The following is a 26,410-nucleotide window of genomic DNA, read 5'->3' on the forward strand; positions in this document are numbered from 1 at the left end:
TACTGGACACATTTCAAACATTTAAATTATCCTAAGCTTCATTAACCAAATCAGCCCGGTGTCCTGCCCTATCATACCCCCGGCCCCCTCCTCTTCACACATTAAAAAAACCTGACAACTGGTCAGGCTCCTGAAATTCGGGTGGGGGGGGGATCACCTGCAATGCCCCCTGGTCCCGGCCGAGCTGACTGGAGTCTGCGTACAGTCCGGTAGCGAGACACTTGAACCGGTCACCCACATAACCAGCGGAGTTTGCGATTCTCTTTGCCAGCTTAGATGGCTTTGGGTTCAGAACTTTGCCATCGGTTGATCCTGCCTCATCAGCTCCGTCTTTGGTGTAGGTGGGGGTGACGTCCACACTCGGTGGGGCACTGCCCACGCAAAATGGTTTCGGATCCTCTTGGGTTTTCCCGAAAGTGACCGCAGAGCCGTCGCTCCCCAGGGTCGGCTCCAGGAATGGAGTCGAGATCGGCGTCGCCAGGTTCTCCTTGTGGTTACCGCTGGACCATTCTCCTTGCTTAAGCTGGAAACTGGCTGGCCCGGAGCCTGTTTGAAAGTATAGGCTTCGTGGAAGTCACTGATGCGCCCCAACTCCTCTCTCAGGGCAATGAAATCCCGGTGTGGCTGTAGGGCCACATTTTACTTTTTTATTTTTAATATACGTTCACGTTTCCATAAAGGATCCAAGGTGGCCCATAACGTAAGGACACACAATATTAGCTTTAAAAAAACATGAAAAAAAAAAAAAGGGAAATCATGATCCTGGAAATGGGTTGCATCCTTTTAAGGGCTGAGAATAACAGAATGAGTGAGCCAAAGATTTGGGAAAGGATTTCACATTTCCAAATGTCCAAATCTTAAAATTGCACCAAGTGGGCATGTAGCTGTGGCAGTATTAACCTGAGAGAGCTCTATGATCATTGTCTTTACTCATCACTTGCTTGCAAGGTTATAAATGACAGGGTAAGTGAAGGAGGGCAAGTAGACAGATAAGAGTCATTTCCTTTTGAGAATCCTCAAAGAAGGGGCATCACCTAGGGAAGGGTACTCCAAAACCCTACAGGAATCCTCTGGATATACTAAATTTTCTAGGTGGCAAAAGTATCTCATTTGACCCTAGCAGCCAGATGGAACTTAGAAAAGTAGTGAAAAGCTACTCAACTGAATGCAAGTCATATGACTAGGAGCAGGTCAGTGAAAAGTTCAAGGGAAGATGCTGTGGAAGAGCAGTTCACCTTGTGCTTGAGCGTCCTCAGAACGTGCAATGGGAGGTGCAGGACCTGCTCTGTCTCACAGGGACCCTCCAACCTCTAAACTCATCTTTCCTGGGAAGCTGAATTCAAAGAGTCAATTTTTAAAAACCATAGGGCTTCCCTGGTGGCACAGTGGTTGAGAGTCCACCTGCCGATGCAGGGGACACGGGTTCGTGCCCCAGTCCGGGAAGATCACACATGCCGCAGAGTGGCTGGGCCCGTGAGCCACGGCCGCCGAGCCTGCGTGTCCGGAGCCTGTGCTCCGCAATGGGAGAGGCCACAACAGTGAGAGGCCCGTGTACCACAAAAAATTAATTAATTAATTAATTAATTTAAAAAAGATAAAAGTCTCTAGTAGAGAAATTTTATCAGAGCCTAGTATTAAGAGCTGTAGAGCCACAAGTTTCCCATGATACAGCCTTAGCAGAGGCTGTTAAGGCAGTGACAGAAAATTTGTACCGAGGGAAATAGCAGAAGAGTTTGCCTACAATTCACGAAAAGGATCCCTGCACTTGGCCTGAAGGAAATCAGCAAAATTTGTAACAGCTTGTGTATTTGTATGTGGGATTGAGAATGAATTTAATTTTTTAATTTCTCTGAATTATCACATAAGATTCAGAAGATGCTCTCTCTGCCTAGAAGCCACCCCACTGGGATAACTATGCCTACGGAGTTCCTTTGCCTAGGACTCCTACTTGCTAACAGACTGGCAGCCTGGCCCCAGGGCCTGGTCGCTGCTCCCAGTGCAATGGTGGATATGGTGTCAACGCTTGCAAAATCAAAGCCCCTTACATCCTCTCCATGCCTCTGTCCCACCCCCCACCCCACTCACCACTGATGTTCAGGAAGGGGAAGGTGTCCTGGATGGGAACGTGGTGCTGTGACTGGTCCAGCTCATCTTCCTCATCTTCTTCATCCACATCATTATCTTTCTCATCCCAAGGAGCAGATCCAGTGGATCCTACCCGAGAAACACACACACACACACACACACACACACACACACACAAAGGTCAAAAGTGAGGTGCTCACGTTGCACTGTCATCCCTGCAGCTGACCTACTGTTCAAGCTAGGCACTGCCAGCACAGAGGTTCCTTGGGTTCAGTGTGCACCCTCAATGCCAAAGAGTGGGAACCAAGGGTGTTCACCCCACTCCCAGCTCCTCCTATGGAGCCCCAGTGCAAGCTCTCATCCCCTCCCCTATCCAGGAGCTGCAGACCCTACTCCCTTCTCCTAGAAATCTTTTAATTCCTACTCTAAACCCCTTTCTACACATTCGCATCCCTTCTAAGGACCCAAGGAGCACAGCTTCTCTCCTTTATAAGCTTACTGTGAAGACAGACCCTTCCCTCATGGCAGAGCCTCACTAGATTCACTGGAGGTCAAGTCTAAATTATCTGGCTCTTAGTCGGAACTGGCTCAACATTGAGTAAATATAGGGATCAGGTGGTATTCTCCTAGGAAAAATACCATACAAATTAAATGATCACTTACCCATCATTTATAAAGAGAACTTAATAGCCTTCCTAATGTCATGGCAATTGATTCTTAGAACAGCCTTTGAAATACGCAGGAAAGATGAGAACCCAGATTTTATAGTGGAAGAAGCTCAGGCTCAAAACGTTGAATGACTTGATTCAATGTCCCACAAGTAGTGAAATGGAAAGACCGAGGTTTATAACTCAGACCTTCTAAGTTTTAAGCCCTCCTTCTTCTAAACTACCTGGCCTCTCTTCTCAGTGTTGAGTCCCAAGAGAAGTTATTTTTTATAGAACTCAATACCCCCTCTTCTTTCTAATGCTTTACTGTTCCACTGGGTGGGCAGGAAGACTGTGCTGAGTTTATATCTTTTGTTCTCTGGGTTCTTTCTAGGGACAGCATTTCTTGCTTTATTTACCAGTCTTCAACTTTGTAAGCGAGGCGACTTTCAAGTCGACTATCGCTTTAAGGGTCCAGCCCGGAACCTGGCACACTGTCCACCTTCTCCCCAGCAGCTTGGGCCTCACCTGGGTTAATGATAGAGCCCTGGGGCTGGGGGATGTCACACACTTGATATATCTTCACTGGGTTCATGGGCACCTCCTTGGTGCCATCGTACATCAGGTTGAATTCCCTGCTCTTGTTGAGCGCACAGCGGAGCTGGGCCTTCCATTTAGCTGGGTCGGGGTCGTCCACCCCTTCCTGGTACTTCCCCTGTCTCCACAGCCCAGGCCTGAGGGATAGGAAACTGCAGTGAGTGCCTGCTTGTTGCCCAGAAACACTGGAAAGTGTGCCCGCCCTCCCTCATACAGACACAGATGCACACAGCCCTGCCTGACCGCCCCATCACCCCAACTCCAATTTACAGAGACTGCAGCAGAAAACACCACGCTGGGGACCAGGCAAGGCAGGGCCTGAGACAAATTAAGCCAAATGCAAATACAGTATTTTAAAAAGAGGAGCCTCATCTCAAGTGCTTGTGCCAGCATCATCTGTCAACACTACAATGGCCTTAATGAAGGGTTGAAAATAAAGAAAAATCTGGAACAAGTATACACCAAAATACTAATGGTAACTTTTGGATAGCAAGACTTCAGGTAATTTTGTTTTGTTTTGCTTGCCTTATTTGTTTTTCACATGAATTGCTTATATAATAAGAAGAGAAAGGGAGGTGGCATATGATATGAAGAATTTAGGCTTGCTGTTCCCTCTCCCTTCAGTCTTTAATCTGATGCACAAATAACTGTTGAAACCAAGTACCTTTAGGAGTAGCAGCCCATAGGAGGGCAGGAAGCACGCTCTGGGGGTTCAGCTTGCCTCAGTGCGAGGCTGAGGGCCTCAAGTCCTAATAAACTCACACCACCTGCCTTTCCCTGCTTCCTCAAACTCCCACATTGGGAACATTTTGCTGGGAACACCAGTGGCTGGTGGCCTGGGCCAAAACCAGTGTGGCCCCACCTCTCTGGTTTTCAATTTCCAGGTCTAACAGGCATTTATGTGTCTGTTCACGGGATATCAGCCCTCCCCCACTGTTAACCTATCTCAGATGTCTACACTTTCTTCAGGGCTGTGACGTATGTGCTGGTGCAGAAAAGGGGGATGTCTTTGGCAGAGGACTCAAGATCAAGAGAACGAGATGGACCGGCCAGACTGCTCCCACTTGATGTTAGGAAGATAAGGTGGCCATGTAGTTAGAATTCTGCAGGGGAACATAGCCTATAGAGTCTATGGGTTTGCGGATCCACAACTTTTATTTTTTCAGTAATGCCAACCAAGCTCATAAGAGACTGACACAAAATCCAGAATGCCAGTCTACTCGTTTTCAATGGGGGATAAAGCTGGTCAGTGACCAGCATGGTTAAGTCCAATAACCTGGACATAACCATGTATGATCTCAACCAGTAACTCCTGTATCTGGTTTCTAATGACAATTCCAAGAACATAAGACCCACTCAACATTTAAATCCAAATTTTCAGATGACTCCAAAGCTAAATGGAAATGATTTGATATTCAACTCTAGATTTGCATTATCTAGACTATCTCTTACCCAGTTGGGTAACCCAGAATCGACAGTAAAAGGCTCCTGCTTTCCCAAAAATCACAGGGTGCAGAAATGAAAAGCACTGGAAAGGCAAGACCCCCAGTGAATTTGCAAAGCTGCTCCTGTGTCTTTTTCTTTTTGACCTTGAAGCCAGGAGAAATTCTAAAAATACAAATGTATTCATTTTTAAAACTTGACTTTACTGAATATTGTTCAGATCCCCAAGCCTACAAAAAGAATTTTATTTTTTAAAAAATGCTCCCTGGGGCTTCCCTGGTGGCGCAGTGGTTGAGAGTCCGCCTGCCCATGCAGGGGGCACGGGTTCGTGCCCCGGTCTGGGAGGATCCCGCGTGCCGCGGAGCGGCTGAGCCCGTGGGCCGTGGCCGCGGGGCTTGCACGTCCGGAGCCTGTGCTCCGTGGCGGGAGGGGCCGCAACGGTGGGAGGCCCATTCACCGCAAAAAAAAAAAGAAAAAAAAGAAAAAAAAATGCTCCCTGCCCCAAAGGAGTTTACAATCCCTTAAAGGAGACAGATGAGTCAATAGATCAGAAATACAGATACTATGTGAACACCAGTAAAACTGCCTAATCCATAAAGAGTCGGGGGGTAGGTATGGTTGGCCAAGTTTATCAGAATTTATGATTCTAGGGCTGAATTTTGAACATGGGTAGAAGTTAACCAGGTGAGAAGCGTGGGTCACGATACTCTAAGCAGAAGAAGCTTTATGGGCAAAGGCAGAGGCTGAAAAGCACAGTGCTTAGGGGACCTACAAGCAGTTCAGCTTGCGTGGAGGCAGCATGAGATGAAAGTCTGGGCTTGTAAGTAGGAACCATGCCAAGGAGTTTGGACCTGATTCTTAGAACACTGAGAACCACTGAGAGATTTAAGCAGGTTGTGATGTGATCAGATGTAAGTTTTAGAAAGAACCCTCTAGCTGCAGGACTGAAAAGGGTTTGAAGGGAGGCAAGGCATGAAGAGAATACATAGTCTCTATATAATCCATGTAATAGTGTCTCTAGGGTCTGAACTAAGGAGGTGGCCGTAGGGATAGAGGATACAGGTAATGGACGAGCCGTTAAAGACGCTGACGTGACAAAGCTTGATGAGGAACTAATTCCTTGAAGAAGGTGAGAGAGAAATCAAGGATGATTCCCTGGTTTAGGGTTTGGGAGACTGGGTGGGGGGTGATGCTGGCCACTGAGATAGGAGCAGGTTTAGAAAGATGATTTCCCTTTGGAAATGTCGGATTTCAGATGCCTGTGGAAGGCATAGGGGAGAACGCCCGGCATGCCCAGGGCAGTTTTTTATCCCTACTCACCTCTCACATCACCTGAGGGACTCTCCCTGCCTGCCTCCAGCCTGGAAGAAGGTCCAGCAGATTACTGACATCTCTGCCCTGTGGGCAAGGACCAATTTCTTTTCATTTCTGTATCCCTGCTCAGGCTTTAGCACACAGTAGGTCAATGTGTATTTGTTGAATTGCCTCAAATTTACAGAAATACACTTCTTGGGAATGGAATGAATAAGTTGCTATTACAGATGCAAGACCAGAAAAACAGCTATGAGCAGAAGGCCAAGGAGACACTGCAGAAAGTGCTGGAGGAGAAAATGCGTGCAGGACAGCAACTGCAGAGCAAACAGGTGTGGGGATGCTCCATAACCCTTGGGGCTGGGAACCCTGGGGCAGTCTGGGTGGCAAGGGAGCCAGCTGCACAACTCCCTGGAACCCCCAAGGCACCACCCTCTCCTCTGATCTCCCTCAGCGGCCCCTGGCCCTGGCCGAGCACAAGTGTGAAGAGTGGAAGAGCCAGTACGAGAGCCACCCCCAGCATGCAACTGTCCCCGACCCTGCCAGCCCAGTAATCATGAACGCCGTCTTCCTTCTCTTTTTTACAATGTGGTACATATGGATTTTTTTTAACTGAGATTTAACCAGCTTTTAAACCTTTCTTCTTTCTAACAATATCAGTACTCTCTGACTCTCCAAATGCGCCTTTTCAAGTTGATTTAATTTATGGTAAAATCACCCTTCATACTTTCCCTTTCTTTTTTAAACCTCCCCATGGTAGTATAATGTAGTAGAAGGAGATTTGGCCTGGGAGCTTGGACACCAGGGTTCTAGCTGCAGTAACCCACAGTTACACACGTTATATTATTAAAGAAAAAAGTAACTTACAGAAATGTATGAGGCCATTATGCACATACACACAAATATATATTCACTCATATATCCATAAAAAAGTAGCCTGGAAGGTTCTATAAAATGTTAAAGGTGTTCATCCCAGGGTGGAGGAGATATACGTTAACTATATTACCCTCTTAAATTTTTACAGTAAATATATATTACTTTTATAATTTAAAAAGCCAAACTTTTCATTTTTAAAAACCTAAAACATGAAAGAAAACTGGAAAACCAAGAAAATTAAAACAATCCCTAAGTCTGAGGCAACGATTTTTGTATCCGAGTACAAGTGATGAATGAAAATACTAAGAATGGTGTGTGACACCTTAAAGTATAGAAAAAAATACAGTAAGGCAAGTAGGCATTAAGATAATAGAATATAAAAAGTTACCCAGATATTTTCAGACAATGGACTACTATTCCAGTAATAAAAAGAAATGAATTACTAATATGAGCTACACGGATGAGTCACAAGAACATGAGGAGCCAAAGAGGCCATGTGCAAAAGGGTACTTGTTGTATGCTTCCATTCATATGAATTTCTAGAATAGGAAACACTAATACATAGTGAAAGAAAGCATGTCAGTGGTTGCCTGATGCCAGGCCTGGGAAACTGACTGTAAAAGGACAAGAAGGAACTTTTTGCAGGTATTGGAAGTGTTCTGTATCTTGACTTTGGCGATGACAATATAGATATACACATTTGTCAAGACTTATCAAATTACATGCTTAAAACGGGTACACTTTGTTGAATGTAATTCATACTTCAATAAAGTTGATTTTAAAGTTAAATTAAAAAGTCACCTATGGGGGCTTCCCTGGTGGCACAGTGGTTAAGAATTCGCCTGCTAATGCAGGGGACGTGGTTTCAAGCCCTAGTCTGGGAAGATCCCACATGCCGCCGAGCAACTAAGCCCGTGCGCCACAACTACAGAGCCTGTGCTCTAGAGCCCGTGAGCCACAACTACTGAGCCCGTGTGCCACAACTACCGAAGCCCACGTGCCTAGAGCCCATGCTCCACAACAAGAGAAGCCACCACAGTGAGAAGCCGGCGCACTGCAACAAAGACACACTGCAGCCAAAAATAAATAAATTAATAATAATTTTTAAAAAAATAGTCACCTAGATGTCTGAGTGAGACAGAGTCCATTTCAGCTTTCAGTCCCAGCTCTTCTCTGAAGCCTCCCCTCATTCACCCTGGCAGCATGTGACCACTTTGCATCTCTTTAACACCTTATATTTATCGGTTCCATTCAGATTTGATGCTTGAAAAGTTTTGTATATTTTATGTCTATCTTCCATTAAACTTGGTCCCTCTAAGGCAGGAACAATAATCTCTTTCATAAATTGAGACCATTACAAAAACAGAATTATGTGCCCTTTCCTCTCAATCAGGGGAATTTGAAGTAGGATTGATGAAACCCTAGAAATCATAAGCAAAAATGTCATTTCTGCATTTTTATGGCCACAGGGTCCTGTGTTTTCATCAGATTCTTGAAGATATCACAGAGCCCAACAATGTTAAGAATCTCTGCTTTGAATCCATGTGCTTTCACCCAGCTCTATGGTACAAGGCACCCTGCCCCTGGGGCAATCTGTCTGTGGTCCCTGCAAAGATGATAAACCCACATCAGAGACACTCACTCTTCTGCACGTCAGTGGACTCTACTGCCATCTCTTCCTCCACAATGACGTCACTATCGCCATCTTCAAGATTCATTTCTGTCTCATCTAGAACACTGTCTTCTTCCTCTTCCTCCTCCTCACCTTCCTTGGAGACATCCTTTAATGTGGCAAGTAGTCTGTTGTAACCAGAAACTTGTTCTGGTTCAGTCTATGCTTCACTTTCAGAACTTGAAGTATCTATAAACTCTCTGACTAAAAGGAAAATGGGGATTTTAAAAACAAAAATTATACTGTTCTTGTTGCTACCCCACGACTATCATCAGGCCCACAGTGGAACCAAGTTCAGACTTTTCTAAATAAAAACTAGCTTTTCTGCAAATATGCAATCCTATCTATTCAACCAGACCTAGCACCAAATTTGTTTAAAACAGCTAATCTAGCTATGATTCTAGAAGCGCTTCCTCTTCTTTGAACTGCTCATGTTCCACATGGGAAGACAGCAAACTAAACACATGGAGCTTTAGGTTATAAGGCGATCTAACCTATGTGTCAGACATCTGGCACCTTTAAAGGAGCAACAGGAAAACTTACAACAAAAAAGTGTACTTTATTTCTGAGTCTGTGGTAATGAAATAAGACCTTTGATGATTTTGCACTCTATTTTATGTTAAGCAAACATGACATTCCCTCTTAGGATTCACCAAGAGCCCTGTGGTAAGCCTCCTTAACAGGTTCTAACAGGCTAATCTCTCAGGACAGTTTCATACTCTATACGATATTAGTTATCACAATGGCATTTTAACAGACATCTGCACTTAAAACTAAGCAATATTACTAAAATATAGCTTACATCTAAAATCAAAGAGAGTGGAAATGTAGCCAAACTTTAGTACCATATATAATCTTAAAAGTAACAGTCCAGAATCTACTATCATAAAGAAGGTATAAAGCATTACCAGTTGACAAGTCTGTGGTTTTGCTTCCTTTCTGGAAACCCTGAGAAGAAACAGGCAATGTTAAACTTTAACTACTAGTATGTAGCAATTAGGAAAAGTCTAATGATACAACTTTCAATGAACGTGGCAGACTATACCGTTATAAATACATTATATCTATTGTCAAGTAAAAACCCCATATGCATTTGGACAGGTTTTGGAAGGATATGCCAAATAGATAATAAGAGACGAATGAAAAAGTCTAACAAGACCACATGACAAATACTACAGTCACACAGTAACAGGCTCTCATCCAAAAGATGGGAAATTTTGGCAAATAAAAGCCCTCGGGGGCCTCCCTGGTGGCGCAGTGGTTGAGAGTCCGCCTGCCGATGCAGGGGATACGGGTTCGTGCCCCGATCTGGGAGGATCCCATATGCCGCGGAGTGGCTGGGCCCGTGAGCCATGGCCGCTGGGCCTGCGCATCCGGAGCCTGTGCTCCGCAACGGGAGAGGCCACAACAGTAAGAGGCCCGCATACCGCAAAAAGAAAAAAAAAAAAAAAAAGCCCTCGGGGTTCACCTTTTCTAGCAAATTTCTTAAGTAGACTATCCCTCTAACTGTTGATAAAGCAGCCCAAAGGGGTGGGATGAGCACTAAGATCATAACTGAGAGTCTGGACACTTAGAGAGGAACCCACAACTACCCAAACATTAGTTTCCTCATGGTCATTGAATAGATAGGTGATGTCGAGGGTCCCAAGCAATTCTTTTTTTAACTTATTTAATTTATTTATTTTTGCCTGCTATGGGTCTTCGTTGCTGCACCCGGGCTTTCTCTAGTTGCGGCGAGAGGTGGCTTCTCTTGTTGTGGAGCAGGGGCTCTAGGCTCCTGGGCATCAGTAGTTGCACCACCCTGGCTCAGTAGTTGTGGCTCGCGGGCTCTGGAGTGCAGGCTCAATAGTTGTGGCGCACGGGCTTACTTGCACCGCGGCATGTGGGATCTTCCCGGACCAGGGCTCGAACCCCTGTCCCCTCCGTTGGCAGGCGGATTCTTAACCACTGCGCCACCAGGGAAGCCCCCCAAGCAATTCTTTAAAAACATATAAAACGAACACAAGCTTATAAAATCTCTGCCCAGTCGCCACACAGGAGGCGTGCCGTCTAGCATAAAACCACAGGCTCAACAAAGGGTAGGAAGATCGGCGAAGAACCCCATCTCAGGCGGGAAGCCGCCAGGATCCCCGGGCGAGCTAGGCCGGCGCCGGGGCAGCGTGGCACGCGGCGGGAGCTGCCCTGTCACTATCCCCGGGGCACCGGCGGACCAAACGCGGGGACACGCGGGCTCCCACCGGGAAAGGACGCCGGCAGCGCCGGTCCCAGCCTTGCCTCTCCATACCTGTCATAGAAGGGATGCTCCTCGCCGAAATCCCTTAGATGCTTCTTCTGCTTTTTAGTTAGGGAGTTGAGCAGCTGGCTCTGGCTCCGGCTGCGGCTCCCGCGTTTGCCCATGGGGAAGACGTCAAGTCAGCCAGCCTCCAAGAATCGCGTTTTTCACCTGGAAGTCGTCTCGTCAACCCATTCACGCGGGTTTGCCATCGGCGCTTTACGGCGGAAGCAGGGTGCCATAAAGCAGACCCGCTTTACGTCGCGCTTGTACGACAGGCGTTAGAACTTCCTGTTTCCCATTCCGCCCCCTAGCCAGAGCCAGCTGCTCGACTCCCTAACTAAAAAGCAGAAGAAGCATCTAAGGGATTTCGGCGAGGAGCATCCCTTCTATGACAGGTATGGAGAGGCAAGGCTGGGACCGGCGCTGCCGGCGTCCTTTCCCGGTGGGAGCCCGCGTGTCCCCGCGTTTGGTCCGCCGGTGCCCCAGGGGTAGTGACAGGGCAGCTCCCGCCGCGTGCCACGCTGCCCCGGCGCCGGCCTAGCTCGCCCGGGGATCCTGGCGGCTTCCCGCCTGAGATGGGGTTCTTCGCCGGTCTTCCTACCCTTTGTTGAGCCTGTAGTTTTATGCTAGACGGCACGCCTCCTGTGTGACGACTGGGCAGAGATTTTATAAGCTTGTGTTCGTTTTATATGTTTTGTTTTTAATTTTTATTTATTTATTCATGGCTATGTTGGGTCTTCGTTTCTGTGCGAGGGCTTTCTCTAGTTGCGGCAAGTGGGGGCCACTCCTCATCGCGGTGCGCGGGCCTCTCACTATCGCGGCCTCTCTTGTTGCGGAGCACAGGCTCCAGACGCACAGGCTCAGTAATTGTGGCTCACGGGGCCAGTTGCTCCGCGGCATGTGGGATCCTCCCAGACCAGGGCTCGACCCGTGTCCCCTGCATTGGCAGGCAGACTCTCAACCACTGCGCCACCAGGGAAGCCCCGTTTTATATGTTTTTAAAGAATTGCTTGGGGGCTTCCCTGGTGGCGCAGTGGTTAAGAATCCGCCTGCCAACGGAGGGGACAGGGGTTCGAGCCCTGGTCCGGGAAGATCCCACATGCCGCGGTGCAAGTAAGCCCGTGCACCACAACTATTGAGCCTGCACGCCAGAGCCCGCGAGCCACAACTACTGAGCCAGGGTGGTGCAACTACTGATGCCCAGGAGCCTAGAGCCCCTGCTCCACAACAAGAGAAGCCACCTCTCGCCGCAACTAGAGAAAGCCCGGGTGCAGCAACGAAGACCCATAGCAGGCAAAAATAAATAAATTAAATAAGTTAAAAAAATGAAAAAAAAATTGCTTGGGACCCTCGACATCACCTATCTATTCAATGACCATGAGGAAACTAATGTTTGGGTAGTTGTGGGTTCCTCTCTAAGTGTCCAGACTCTCAGTTATGATCTTAGTGCTCATCCCACCCCTTTGGGCTGCTTTATCAACAGTTAGAGGGATAGTCTACTTAAGAAGTCTGCTAGAAAAGGTGAACCCCGAGGGCTTTTATTTGCCAAAATTTCCCATCTTTTGTATGAGAGCCTGTTACTGTGTGACTGTAGTATTTGTCATGTGGTCTTGTTAGACTTTTTCATTCGTCTCTTATTATCTATTTGGCATATCCTTCCAAAACCTGTCCAAATGCATATGGGGTTTTTACTTGACAATAGATATAATGTATTTATAACGGTATAGTCTGCCATGTTAATTGAAAGTTGTATCATTAGACTTTTCCTAATTGCTACATACTAGTAGTTAAAGTTTAACATTGCCTGCTTCTTCTCAGGGTTTCCAGAAAGGAAGCAAAACCACAGACTTGTCAACTGGTAATGCTTTATACCTTCTTTATGATAGTAGATTCTGGACTGTTACTTTTAAGATTATATATGGTACTAAAGTTTGGCTACATTTCCACTCTCTTTGATTTTAGATGTAAGCTATATTTTAGTAATATTGCTTAGTTTTAAGTGCAGATGTCTGTTAAAATGCCATTGTGATAACTAATATCGTATAGAGTATGAAACTGTCCTGAGAGATTAGCCTGTTAGAACCTGTTAAGGAGGCTTACCACAGGGCTCTTGGTGAATCCTAAGAGGGAATGTCATGTTTGCTTAACATAAAATAGAGTGCAAAATCATCAAAGGTCTTATTTCATTACCACAGACTCAGAAATAAAGTACACTTTTTTGTTGTAAGTTTTCCTGTTGCTCCTTTAAAGGTGCCAGATGTCTGACACATAGGTTAGATCGCCTTATAACCTAAAGCTCCATGTGTTTAGTTTGCTGTCTTCCCATGTGGAACATGAGCAGTTCAAAGAAGAGGAAGCGCTTCTAGAATCATAGCTAGATTAGCTGTTTTAAACAAATTTGGTGCTAGGTCTGGTTGAATAGATAGGATTGCATATTTGCAGAAAAGCTAGTTTTTATTTAGAAAAGTCTGAACTTGGTTCCACTGTGGGCCTGATGATAGTCGTGGGGTAGCAACAAGAACAGTATAATTTTTGTTTTTAAAATCCCCATTTTCCTTTTAGTCAGAGAGTTTATAGATACTTCAAGTTCTGAAAGTGAAGCATAGACTGAACCAGAACAAGTTTCTGGTTACAACAGACTACTTGCCACATTAAAGGATGTCTCCAAGGAAGGTGAGGAGGAGGAAGAGGAAGAAGACAGTGTTCTAGATGAGACAGAAATGAATCTTGAAGATGGCGATAGTGACGTCATTGTGGAGGAAGAGATGGCAGTAGAGTCCACTGACGTGCAGAAGAGTGAGTGTCTCTGATGTGGGTTTATCATCTTTGCAGGGACCACAGACAGATTGCCCCAGGGGCAGGGTGCCTTGTACCATAGAGCTGGGTGAAAGCACATGGATTCAAAGCAGAGATTCTTAACATTGTTGGGCTCTGTGATATCTTCAAGAATCTGATGAAAACACAGGACCCTGTGGCCATAAAAATGCAGAAATGACATTTTTGCTTATGATTTCTAGGGTTTCATCAATCCTACTTCAAATTCCCCTGATTGAGAGGAAAGGGCACATAATTCTGTTTTTGTAATGGTCTCAATTTATGAAAGAGATTATTGTTCCTGCCTTAGAGGGACCAAGTTTAATGGAAGATAGACATAAAATATACAAAACTTTTCAAGCATCAAATCTGAATGGAACCGATAAATATAAGGTGTTAAAGAGATGCAAAGTGGTCACATGCTGCCAGGGTGAATGAGGGGAGGCTTCAGAGAAGAGCTGGGACTGAAAGCTGAAATGGACTCTGTCTCACTCAGACATCTAGGTGACTATTTTTTTAAAAATTATTATTAATTTATTTATTTTTGGCTGCAGTGTGTCTTTGTTGCAGTGCGCCGGCTTCTCACTGTGGTGGCTTCTCTTGTTGTGGAGCATGGGCTCTAGGCACGTGGGCTTCGGTAGTTGTGGCACACGGGCTCAGTAGTTGTGGCTCACGGGCTCTAGAGCACAGGCTCTGTAGTTGTGGCGCACGGGCTTAGTTGCTCGGCGGCATGTGGGATCTTCCCAGACTAGGGCTTGAAACCACGTCCCCTGCATTAGCAGGCGAATTCTTAACCACTGTGCCACCAGGGAAGCCCCCATAGGTGACTTTTTAATTTAACTTTAAAATCAACTTTATTGAAGTATGAATTACATTCAACAAAGTGTACCCGTTTTAAGCATGTAATTTGATAAGTCTTGACAAATGTGTATATCTATATTGTCATCGCCAAAGTCAAGATACAGAACACTTCCAATACCTGCAAAAAGTTCCTTCTTGTCCTTTTACAGTCAGTTTCCCAGGCCTGGCATCAGGCAACCACTGACATGCTTTCTTTCACTATGTATTAGTGTTTCCTATTCTAGAAATTCATATGAATGGAAGCATACAACAAGTACCCTTTTGCACATGGCCTCTTTGGCTCCTCATGTTCTTGTGACTCATCCGTGTAGCTCATATTAGTAATTCATTTCTTTTTATTACTGGAATAGTAGTCCATTGTCTGAAAATATCTGGGTAACTTTTTATATTCTATTATCTTAATGCCTACTTGCCTTACTGTATTTTTTTCTATACTTTAAGGTGTCACACACCATTCTTAGTATTTTCATTCATCACTTGTACTCGGATACAAAAATCGTTGCCTCAGACTTAGGGATTGTTTTAATTTTCTTGGTTTTCCAGTTTTCTTTCATGTTTTAGGTTTTTAAAAATGAAAAGTTTGGCTTTTTAAATTATAAAAGTAATATATATTTACTGTAAAAATTTAAGAGGGTAATATAGTTAACGTATATCTCCTCCACCCTGGGATGAACACCTTTAACATTTTATAGAACCTTCCAGGCTACTTTTTTATGGATATATGAGTGAATATATATTTGTGTGTATGTGCATAATGGCCTCATACATTTCTGTAAGTTACTTTTTTCTTTAATAATATAACGTGTGTAACTGTGGGTTACTGCAGCTAGAACCCTGGTGTCCAAGCTCCCAGGCCAAATCTCCTTCTACTACATTATACTACCATGGGGAGGTTTAAAAAAGAAAGGGAAAGTATGAAGGGTGATTTTACCATAAATTAAATCAACTTGAAAAGGCGCATTTGGAGAGTCAGAGAGTACTGATATTGTTAGAAAGAAGAAAGGTTTAAAAGCTGGTTAAATCTCAGTTAAAAAAAATCCATATGTACCACATTGTAAAAAAGAGAAGGAAGACGGCGTTCATGATTACTGGGCTGGCAGGGTCGGGGACAGTTGCATGCTGGGGGTGGCTCTCGTACTGGCTCTTCCACTCTTCACACTTGTGCTCGGCCAGGGCCAGGGGCCGCTGAGGGAGATCAGAGGAGAGGGTGGTGCCTTGGGGGTTCCAGGGAGTTGTGCAGCTGGCTCCCTTGCCACCCAGACTGCCCCAGGGTTCCCAGCCCCAAGGGTTATGGAGCATCCCCACACCTGTTTGCTCTGCAGTTGCTGTCCTGCACGCATTTTCTCCTCCAGCACTTTCTGCAGTGTCTCCTTGGCCTTCTGCTCATAGCTGTTTTTCTGGTCTTGCATCTGTAATAGCAACTTATTCATTCCATTCCCAAGAAGTGTATTTCTGTAAATTTGAGGCAATTCAACAAATACACATTGACCTACTGTGTGCTAAAGCCTGAGCAGGGATACAGAAATGAAAAGAAATTGGTCCTTGCCCACAGGGCAGAGATGTCAGTAATCTGCTGGACCTTCTTCCAGGCTGGAGGCAGGCAGGGAGAGTCCCTCAGGTGATGTGAGAGGTGAGTAGGGATAAAAAACTGCCCTGGGCATGCCGGGCGTTCTCCCCTATGCCTTCCACAGGCATCTGAAATCCGACATTTCCAAAGGGAAATCATCTTTCTAAACCTGCTCCTATCTCAGTGGCCAGCATCACCCCCCACCCAGTCTCCCAAACCCTAAACCAGGGAATCATCCTTGATTTCTCTCTCACCTTCTTCAAGGAATTAGTTCCTCATCAAGCTTTGTCACGTCAGCGTCTTTAACGGCTCGTCCATTACCTGTATCCTCTATCCCTACGGCCACCTCCTTAGTTCAGACCCTAGAGACACTATTACATGGATTATATAGAGACTATGTATTCTCTTCATGCCTTGCCTCCCTTCAAACCCTTTTCAGTCCTGCAGCTAGAGGGTTCTTTCTAAAACTTACATCTGATCACATCACAACCTGCTTAAATCTCTCAGTGGTTCTCAGTGTTCTAAGAATCAGGTCCAAACTCCTTGGCATGGTTCCTACTTACAAGCCCAGACTTTCATCTCATGCTGCCTCCACGCAAGCTGAACTGCTTGTAGGTCCCCTAAGCACTGTGCTTTTCAGCCTCTGCCTTTGCCCATAAAGCTTCTTCTGCTTAGAGTATCGTGACCCACGCTTCTCACCTGGTTAACTTCTACCCATGTTCAAAATTCAGCCCTAGAATCATAAATTCTGATAAACTTGGCCAACCATACCTACCCCCCGACTCTTTATGGATTAGGCAGTTTTACTGGTGTTCACATAGTATCTGTATTTCTGATCTATTGACTCATCTGTCTCCTTTAAGGGATTGTAAACTCCTTTGGGGCAGGGAGCATTTTTTTTTCTTTTTTTTCTTTTTTTTTTTGCGGTGAATGGGCCTCCCACCGTTGCGGCCCCTCCCGCCACGGAGCACAGGCTCCGGACGTGCAAGCCCCGCGGCCACGGCCCACGGGCTCAGCCGCTCCGCGGCACGCGGGATCCTCCCAGACCGGGGCACGAACCCGTGCCCCCTGCATGGGCAGGCGGACTCTCAACCACTGCGCCACCAGGGAAGCCCCAGGGAGCATTTTTAAAAAATAAAATTCTTTTTGTAGGCTTGGGGATCTGAACAATATTCAGTAAAGTCAAGTTTTAAAAATGAATACATTTGTATTTTTAGAATTTCTCCTGGCTTCAAGGTCAAAAAGAAAAAGACACAGGAGCAGCTTTGCAAATTCACTGGGGGTCTTGCCTTTCCAGTGCTTTTCATTTCTGCACCCTGTGATTTTTGGGAAAGCAGGAGCCTTTTACTGTCGATTCTGGGTTACCCAACTGGGTAAGAGATAGTCTAGATAATGCAAATCTAGAGTTGAATATCAAATCATTTCCATTTAGCTTTGGAGTCATCTGAAAATTTGGATTTAAATGTTGAGTGGGTCTTATGTTCTTGGAATTGTCATTAGAAACCAGATACAGGAGTTACTGGTTGAGATCATACATGGTTATGTCCAGGTTATTGGACTTAACCATGCTGGTCACTGACCAGCTTTATCCCCCATTGAAAACGAGTAGACTGGCATTCTGGATTTTGTGTCAGTCTCTTATGAGCTTGGTTGGCATTACTGAAAAAATAAAAGTTGTGGATCCGCAAACCCATAGACTCTATAGGCTATGTTCCCCTGCAGAATTCTAACTACATGGCCACCTTATCTTCCTAACATCAAGTGGGAGCAGTCTGGCCGGTCCATCTCGTTCTCTTGATCTTGAGTCCTCTGCCAAAGACATCCCCCTTTTCTGCACCAGCACATACGTCACAGCCCTGAAGAAAGTGTAGACATCTGAGATAGGTTAACAGTGGGGGAGGGCTGATATCCCGTGAACAGACACATAAATGCCTGTTAGACCTGGAAATTGAAAACCAGAGAGGCGGGGCCACACTGGTTTTGGCCCAGGCCACCAGCCACTGGTGTTCCCAGCAAAATGTTCCCAATGTGGGAGTTTGAGGAAGCAGGGAAAGGCAGGTGGTGTGAGTTTATTAGGACTTGAGGCCCTCAGCCTCGCACTGAGGCAAGCTGAACCCCCAGAGCGTGCTTCCTGCCCTCCTATGGGCTGCTACTCCTAAAGGTACTTGGTTTCAACAGTTATTTGTGCATCAGATTAAAGACTGAAGGGAGAGGGAACAGCAAGCCTAAATTCTTCATATCATACGCCACCTCCCTTTCTCTTCTTATTATATAAGCAATTCATGTGAAAAACAAATAAGGCAAGCAAAACAAAACAAAATTACCTGAAGTCTTGCTATCCAAAAGTTACCATTAGTATTTTGGTGTATACTTGTTCCAGATTTTTCTTTATTTTCAACCCTTCATTAAGGCCATTGTAGTGTTGACAGATGATGCTGGCACAAGCACTTGAGATGAGGCTCCTCTTTTTAAAATACTGTATTTGCATTTGGCTTAATTTGTCTCAGGCCCTGCCTTGCCTGGTCCCCAGCGTGGTGTTTTCTGCTGCAGTCTCTGTAAATTGGAGTTGGGGTGATGGGGCGGTCAGGCAGGGCTGTGTGTATCTGTGTCTGTATGAGGGAGGGCGGGCACACTTTGCAGTGTTTCTGGGCAACAAGCAGGCACTCACTGCAGTTTCCTATCCCTCAGGCCTGGGCTGTGGAGACAGGGGAAGTACCAGGAAGGGGTGGACGACCCCGACCCAGCTAAATGGAAGGCCCAGCTCCGCTGTGCGCTCAACAAGAGCAGGGAATTCAACCTGATGTACGACGGCACCAAGGAGGTGCCCATGAACCCAGTGAAGATATATCAAGTGTGTGACATCCCCCAGCCCCAGGGCTCTATCATTAACCCAGGTGAGGCCCCAGCTGCTGGGGAGAAGGTGGACAGTGTGCCAGGTTCCGGGCTGGACCCTTAAAGCGATAGTCGACTTGAAAGTCGCCTCGCTTACAAAGTTGAAGACTGGTAAATAAAGCAAGAAATGCTGTCCCTAGAAAGAACCCAGAGAACAAAAGATATAAACTCAGCACAGTCTTCCTGCCCACCCAGTGGAACAGTAAAGCATTAGAAAGAAGAGGGGGTATTGAGTTCTATAAAAATAACTTCTCTTGGGACTCAACACTGAGAAGAGAGGCCAGGTAGTTTAGAAGAAGGAGGGCTTAAAACTTAGAAGGTCTGAGTTATAAACCTCGGTCTTTCCATTTCACTACTTGTGGGACATTGAATCAAGTCATTCAACGTTTTGAGCCTGAGCTTCTTCCACTATAAAATCTGGGTTCTCATCTTTCCTGCGTATTTCAAAGGCTGTTCTAAGAATCAATTGCCATGACATTAGGAAGGCTATTAAGTTCTCTTTATAAATGATGGGTAAGTGATCATTTAATTTGTATGGTATTTTTCCTAGGAGAATACCACCTGATCCCTATATTTACTCAATGTTTAGCCAGTTCCGACTAAGAGCCAGATAATTTAGACTTGACCTCCAGTGAATCTAGTGAGGCTCTGCCATGAGGGAAGGGTCTGTCTTCACAGTAAGCTTATAAAGGAGAGAAGCTGTGCTCCTTGGGTCCTTAGAAGGGATGCGAATGTGTAGAAAGGGGTTTAGAGTAGGAATTAAAAGATTTCTAGGAGAAGGGAGTAGGGTCTGCAGCTCCTGGATAGGGGAGGGGATGAGAGCTTGCACTGGGGCTCCGTAGGAGGAGCTGGGAGTGGGGTGAACACCCTTGGTTCCCACTCTTTGGCATTGAGGGTGCACACTGAACCCAAGGAACCTCTGTGCTGGCAGTGCCTAGCTTGAACAGTGGGTCAGCTGCAGGGATGACAGTGCAACGTGAGCACCTCACTTTTGACCTTTGTGTGTGTGTGTGTGTGTGTGTGTTTCTCGGGTAGGATCCACTGGATCTGCTCCTTGGGATGAGAAAGATAATGATGTGGATGAAGAAGATGAGGAAGATGAGCTGGACCAGTCACAGCACCACGTTCCCATCCAGGACACCTTCCCCTTCCTGAACATCAGTGGTGAGTGGGGTGGGGGGTGGGACCTAGGCATGGAGAGGATGTGAGGGGCTTTGATTTTGCAAGTGTTGACACCATATCCACCATTGCACTGGGAGCAGCGACCAGGCCCTCTGGCCAGGCTGCCAGTCTGTTAGCAAGTAGGAGTCCTAGGCAAAGGAACTCCGTAGGCATAGTTATCCCAGTGGGGTAGCTTCTAGGCAGAGAGAGCATCTTCTGAATCTTATGTGATAATTCAGAGAAATTAAAAAATTAAATTCATTCTCAATCCCACATACAAATACACAAGGTGTTACAAATTTTGCTGATTTCCTTCAGGCCAAGTGCAGGGATCCTTTTCGTGAATTGTAGGCAAACTCTTCTGCTATTTCCCTCGGTACAAATTTTCTGTCACTGCCTTAACAGCCTCTGCTAAGGCTGTATCATGGGAAACTTGTGGCTCTACAGCTCTTAATACTAGGCTCTGATAAAATTTCTCTACTAGAGACTTTTATCTTTTTTAAATTTATGTATTTATTTATTTATTTTTTGTGGTACACGGGCCTCTCACTGTTGTGGCCTCTCCCATTGCAGAGCACAGGCTCCGGACACGCAGGCTCGGCGGCCGTGGCTCACGGGCCCAGCCGCTCCGCGGCATGTGGGACCTTCCTGGACCGGGGCACGAACCCGTGTCCCCTGCATCGGCAGGCGGACTCTCAACCACTGCACCACCAGGGAAGCCCTATCTTTTTTTAAAATTGACTCTTTGAATTCAGCTTCCCAGGAAAGATGAGTTTAGAGGTTGGAGGGTCCCTGTGAGACAGAGCAGGTCCTGCACCTCCCATTGCACGTTCTGAGGACGCTCAAGCACAAGGTGAACTGCTCTTCCACAGCATCTTCCCTTGAACTTTTCACTGACCTGCTCCTAGTCATATGACTTGCATTCAGTTGAGTAGCTTTTCACTACTTTTCTAAGTTCCATCTGGCTGCTAGGGTCAAATGAGATACTTTTGCCACCTAGAAAATTTAGTATATCCAGAGGATTCCTGTAGGATTTTGGAGTCCCCTTCCCTAGGTGATGCCCCTTCTTTTGAGAATCAGGAAATGACTCTTATCTGTCTACTTGCCCTCCTTCACTTACCCTGTCATTTATAAACTTGCAACCAAGTGATGAGTAAAGACAACGATCATAGAGCTCTCTCAGGTTAATACTGCCACAGCTACATTCCCACTTGGTGCAATTTTAAGATTTGGACATTTGGAAATGTGAGATCCTTTCCCAAATCTTTGGCTCACTCATTCTGTTATTCTCACCCCTTAAAGGGATACAACCCTTTTCCAGGATCATGATTTCCCTTTTTTTTTTCATGTTTTTTTAAAGCTAATATTGTGTGTCCTTACGTTATGGGCCACCTTGGATCCTTTATGGAAACATGTGAACATATATTAAAAATAAAAAAGTAAAATGTGGCCCTACAGCCACACTGGGATTTCATTGCCCTGAGAGAGGAGTTGGGGCGCATCAGTGACTTCCACGAAGCCTATACTTTCAAACAGGCTCCGGGCCAGCCAGTTTCCGGCTTAAGCAAGGAGAATGTTCCAGTGGTAACCAACAAGGAGAACCTGGCGACGCCGGTCTCGACTCCATTCCTGGAGCCGACCCTGGGGAGCGACGGCTCTGCGGTCACTTTCGGGAAAACCCAAGAGGATCCCAAACCATTTTGCGTGGGCAGTGCCCCACCGAGTGTGGACGTCACCCCCACCTATACCAAAGACGGAGCTGACGAGGCAGGATCAACCGATGGCAAAGTTCTGAAACCGAAGCCATCTAAGCTGGCAAAGAGAATCGCAAACTCCGCTGGTTACGTGGGTGACCGGTTCAAGCGTGTCGCTACCGGACTGTACGCAGACTCCAGTCAGCTCGGCCGGGACCAGGGGGCATTGCAGGTGAGCCCCCCCCCACCCGAATTTCAGGAGCCTGACCAGTTGTCAGGTTTTTTTAATGTGTGAAGAGGAGGGGGCCGGGGGTATGATAGGGCAGGACACCGGGCTGATTTGGTTAATGAAGCTTAGGATAATTTAAATGTTTGAAATGTGTCCAGTAAGGGGACGTAAGTGGATACTTGAAGTTATTCTGTAGATTTTAAGCGAACTCCACTCGAATGCTGATAACGGAAGTTTTAATTATTGCGAAGGATGTCTAAAAGACTGCATGACATTTACCTATCAATCGCTTTGATTTCTCTGCCGTTACTGTACGTTAACAAATATACCTCAAAGCGCTGCTTAGAATGCCTTACGTGATACTTGGTGGAGGTGTGTAGCGGCCGCATGTCTGTGAGATTCGTGCAATTTTTTTCCACCATAAAGCAAACAAACAAACAAAACAAAAAAACAAACCTTGCTTAAAGGGATAGAGTATGTATTTAACTTGCTAGTGAATGATAGATGTTGTATAGGAATTTCCTTAAGATATTTTACTTTTAATTAAAAGACAAATAAAGCCAAATTGTTTTGCAATGTTAAGAAAAAAATTGGTTTATGCTTATAAAAATGGATCAAGTTATCTAAATGATCCATTGAGTGCCCATTTTAATGACATAGATGGAAGGATTACAAGAGGACAGTATTTTATGTCTACCCGCTGCTTACTGTGAGGTCAGTTCTTCAAATTTTTATTACTAGAATCTTACATAAACCTTTTGAGTTAAATTTCATTTCCAAATATACAAAGGGAAGTTTGTGGGCCATGGTCGTCTTTATTCACTGTGCATTTGTTTTCTTTTCTGTTGTGTTTTTGTTTCGCTTTCTTTGCGTTGTGTTTTTGTTTTATTTACCATCGAAAGAGAATGTCTGTCTCTATGCCACAGTGTATGTATGGCTATACATACACACCACATATATCTCTACATACATATGGCTTTACGAAGAAAGAGTGTGTGACTAGTTACACATAGACACTCTTACATTTTTATCGTTCAATTTTAAAATATCTCAGTTGGGTCCTCCCTGGTGGCGCAGTGGTTGGGAGTCCGCCTGCCGATGCAGGAGATACGGGTTTGTGCCCCGGTCTGGGAGGATCCCATATGCCGCGGAGCGGCTGGTCCCGTGGGCCGTGGCCGCTGAGCCTGCGCATCTGGAGCCTGTGCTCCGCAATGGGAGAGGCCACAACAGTGAGAGGCCCGCGTACCGCAAAAAAATAAATAAATAAATAAATAAAATAAAATAAAATATCTCAGTTGTATCATAAATTGTGGTTGGTTTTGGGCAAACTTTTCTTTGAAGATACTTTCCTTTAAGGTAAGGGCAGTGAAATAGCTTTGGTGGTAAGGTGTGTCTTTTTTCCATCTCCGTTCTCTTTCTGGCGTGCAGTGATGCGCTTCTCAGAGTTGGAGATGAAAGAGCGAGAAGGTGGCCACCCCACGACCAAAGACTCCAAGGTGTGCAAATTCAGCCCCGCTGACTGGAAAAGGCTGAAAGGAAGTCAGGACAAAAAGCCAAAGTCGGTCACCCTGGAGGAGGCCATTGCCGACCAGAACGACAGTGAGAGATGTAAGTGAACCCAGGCGGCTCGCGTGTGGTACCAAGTCGTTGGGAACGGGGCGGTTCCACTCCCAGTGCCGAGGGAGGTGAGAGGAAACAATATGCTTCCAATGGCCCAGCGTCTGGGTGCTGGTTGTTCGGAGAACGGGCTGCTCTGGGCACCCTTCCCAGCTGTGGATTGCATGGCTGGTTGTCCTTTTGAGCGTTGCGGCATCCAGGAGTGAAACACCTATGAAATGTTGTTTCCTGGCACACATCTCCTTTTTCCGGAGAAATGCTAGTCCTGTAGTTGGTAATAGTCTGATACAGTAGAGCAGAGCAATGGCAGTGCAAGACCTCCAGCGTAGCAGGTATGTGTTCTGTTTTGTAGCAGGTACGGATACGGGTTTTTGGTAGCAGTGGAATGACACTTGCAGCCAGAGCCAGACCCTCCAGAGTGACAGTCTCCTATGGGAGGGAGTGGAGAGTACTCGGATTCTCCCTCCGAAGGCAGAGGTTCCGTTCAAGTGAGATGAGGGCTGATGAAGGCACCACAAAGAGGAGCAGAATTGTTCTCTGTGGCAGAGGCTTGTTTGCAGTCACTAGGAGTTGACAGCACGCTCCGAGGGCGTGGGATCAACGAGGCCGTTCTTCCTACCAGACGGGGTGTATTCTGTTTTGGAGGCCAAACTGGAGAGAAAGCTAGTGTTTGCCTCGAGTCACACTCTGCGGTCCCATCAGCTGCTCCCCCACTGGGGTTGACTTCGGGCTTTGCCCTCGAGACTTCCTGGACTAATGAGATGAGTTGGCAGCAAGTGGAGGTCTTTCTCCCGCTTTCTTCAGTGTGTGTGCTTGTGGCCTGTGGCCTGCAGCCTGCTCCGGACCCCAGAAACCTCACCGGTGATGGTGAGTGAGGGCCCGTAGGTGAACGTCGAGGACAGGATGGGCGTGAAATCCTCCTGAGACGGGACAGTCGGGGGTGGTGGGCACGTTTGGGAGGCCCAGGCCCTTGGACCCAGTCGTAGTGTCGGTGTTCGCCCACACGCTTAGGTCGGGGGTGCCTGATGCAGTTCGGGAAAATTGTGGTCAGCCACAGCGTGTGCTTCTCTCTGCTGCTTGGAGCACTGCCCTCCCCCAGCTCATCTTTAGCGTCAGACAAAGGCCTGTAATGACACCTGCAATGAAAACAAATCCTGGGGTCATGTATCGACCAAACAATTCAAAAGACGTCCATATTTCAAAACGACAGTTTCAAGAGGCATATTTCACGCACATTAGTGTTCTTCTTCCTTTGCTTTCTTTCTTTTTTGGTTAAAAAAACGGGAATGGAAAAAGGCAACCCTCAGAATGGGCGAAAACGATCGCAAACGAATCAATGGACAAAGGTTTAACCTCCAATATATATAAACAGCTCACGCAGCTTAATATTAATAAAACAAACATCCGAATACAAAAATGGGCAGAAGATCTAAATAGACGTTTCTTCAAAGAAGTCACAGAGATGGCCAAGACGCACATGAAAAGCTGCTCAACATCACTAATTATTAGAGAAATGCAAATCCAAACGACAATGAGGTATGACCTCACACCTCTTAGAATCGGCATCATCAGAAAATCTACAAACAACAAATTCTGGGGAAGGTGTGGACAAAAGGAACCCTCTTCCACTATTGTTGGGAAGGTAAATTGATACAGTCACTATGGAGAACAGTATGGAGGTTCCTTTAAAAAACTAAAAAGAGAATTACCATAGGATCCAGCAATCCCACTTCTGGGCATAGACCCAAAGAAAACCATAAATCAAAAAGACACATTCACCACAAAGTTCATTGCAGCACTATTTACAATAGCCAGGTAATGGAAGCAACCTAAATGCCCACAGACAGACGAATGGATAAAGATGTGGTACATATATAAAATGGAATATTACTCAGCCATAAAAAGGATGAAACTGGGTCATTTGTAGAGAAGTCGATGGATCTAGAGACTGTCATACAGAGTGAAGTAAGTCAGAAAGAGAAAAACAAATATTGTATATTAATGCATATATGTGGAACCTAGAAAAATGGTACAGATGAACTGGTTTGCAGGGCAGAAATAGAGACACAGAGGTAGAGAACAAACATATGGACACCAAGTGGGGTAAGCTATGAGGTGGTGGTGGTAGGATGAGTTGGGAGATTGTGATTGACCTGTATACATGCATATGCATAAAATAGATAACTAATAATAACCTGCTGTATAAAAAAATAAATAAAATTAAATTTCAAAATGTTTAAAAATAAAATTGAAAAAAAACAGAAAAAAGTTCTTCCATTCACACAGATGTATTTATACAAATGAATTATTTCCATGCTTATATCTATAAATACATAAAACAGGAACAAAATGTAATTGGAATGAAAAAAGAAAAAAAAATCGTGAACCTAACAGTTATACAGAGGAAAACCCTACCAAGGCACTTGCACCAGCGGTAAACAATTCTGAAATTGGTCAGAGGTGGGGAATCATCTCCCATACAGCCAGCAGCCCCGCACCACCACACGCAAGGAGCGTCCTCATTGCAAAGCTGGGGGACTGTGCCGAGGCCTCTGTGAGTAAACATGAGCTGAGCCCCAGGCCAGCTGCTGCTGAACTGTTCCCACCCTTCTCAGGTAAAACACTTGAATATGTACAAGGGCTTGAAAGCCTAGAGGAAGGGCCGTGGA

General features: G+C 45.7%; 2 protein-coding genes across 7 annotated transcripts in view; one reads left to right on the forward strand and one right to left on the reverse strand.

Moving 5' to 3' along the window:
- LOC132494286 (U3 small nucleolar RNA-associated protein 25 homolog) overlaps window positions 1-11,043 on the reverse strand; it is a 720,475-nt gene extending 709,432 nt beyond the window's left edge. Inside the window, exons 1-4 of one of the 5 annotated variants that reach the window (XM_060105293.1) lie at window positions 10,320-10,768; window positions 9,540-9,579; window positions 3,261-3,466; window positions 2,086-2,214 (exon numbers count right to left, since the gene is read on the reverse strand). In XM_060105293.1, coding sequence (XP_059961276.1) covers window positions 2,086-2,214; window positions 3,261-3,466; window positions 9,540-9,579; window positions 10,320-10,416 — 472 coding nt within the window. In that variant the 5' untranslated portion in view covers window positions 10,417-10,768. Of the gene's footprint in view, window positions 1-2,085; window positions 2,215-3,260; window positions 3,467-9,539; window positions 9,580-10,319; window positions 10,770-10,915 lie in introns of those variants that run through there. The other 4 variants (XM_060105295.1, XM_060105294.1, XM_060105291.1 and 1 more) reach the window with 4 other exon arrangements.
- A 171-nt stretch (window positions 11,044-11,214) lies between these two features.
- On the forward strand, window positions 11,215-23,751 carry LOC132493556 (interferon regulatory factor 6-like). 2 transcript variants are annotated; one of them, XM_060104232.1, is made up of 6 exons: window positions 11,215-11,301; window positions 12,725-12,764; window positions 18,837-19,042; window positions 20,076-20,204; window positions 21,721-22,127; window positions 23,553-23,640. In XM_060104232.1, exons 1-6 carry the CDS (start codon window positions 11,295-11,297, stop codon window positions 23,553-23,555), a joined length of 792 nt encoding a protein of 263 aa, XP_059960215.1. In that variant the 5' UTR covers window positions 11,215-11,294; the 3' UTR covers window positions 23,556-23,640. The 2 variants fall into 2 exon arrangements, with proteins under 2 accessions (XP_059960215.1, XP_059960216.1); XM_060104233.1 differs by lacking the exon at window positions 21,721-22,127 and having other exon boundaries at window positions 23,553-23,751.
- Window positions 23,752-26,410: the final 2,659 nt, after the last annotated feature.

The sequence above is a fragment of the Mesoplodon densirostris genome, chromosome 7, assembly GCF_025265405.1.
Source record: "Mesoplodon densirostris isolate mMesDen1 chromosome 7, mMesDen1 primary haplotype, whole genome shotgun sequence".
In the NCBI taxonomy this organism is placed as follows: Eukaryota; Metazoa; Chordata; class Mammalia; order Artiodactyla; family Ziphiidae; genus Mesoplodon; species Mesoplodon densirostris.

What these genes read in the sequence shown, in the direction of transcription:
- LOC132493556 (XM_060104232.1), top strand. An exon ending in AACCACAGACTTGTCAACTG is followed by an intron (nt 12,765 to 18,836) that starts GTAATGCTTTAT and finishes CCTATCCCTCAG; the next exon opens with GCCTGGGCTGTGGAGACAGG. An exon ending in GGGCTCTATCATTAACCCAG is followed by an intron (nt 19,043 to 20,075) that starts GTGAGGCCCCAG and finishes TTTCTCGGGTAG; the next exon opens with GATCCACTGGATCTGCTCCT.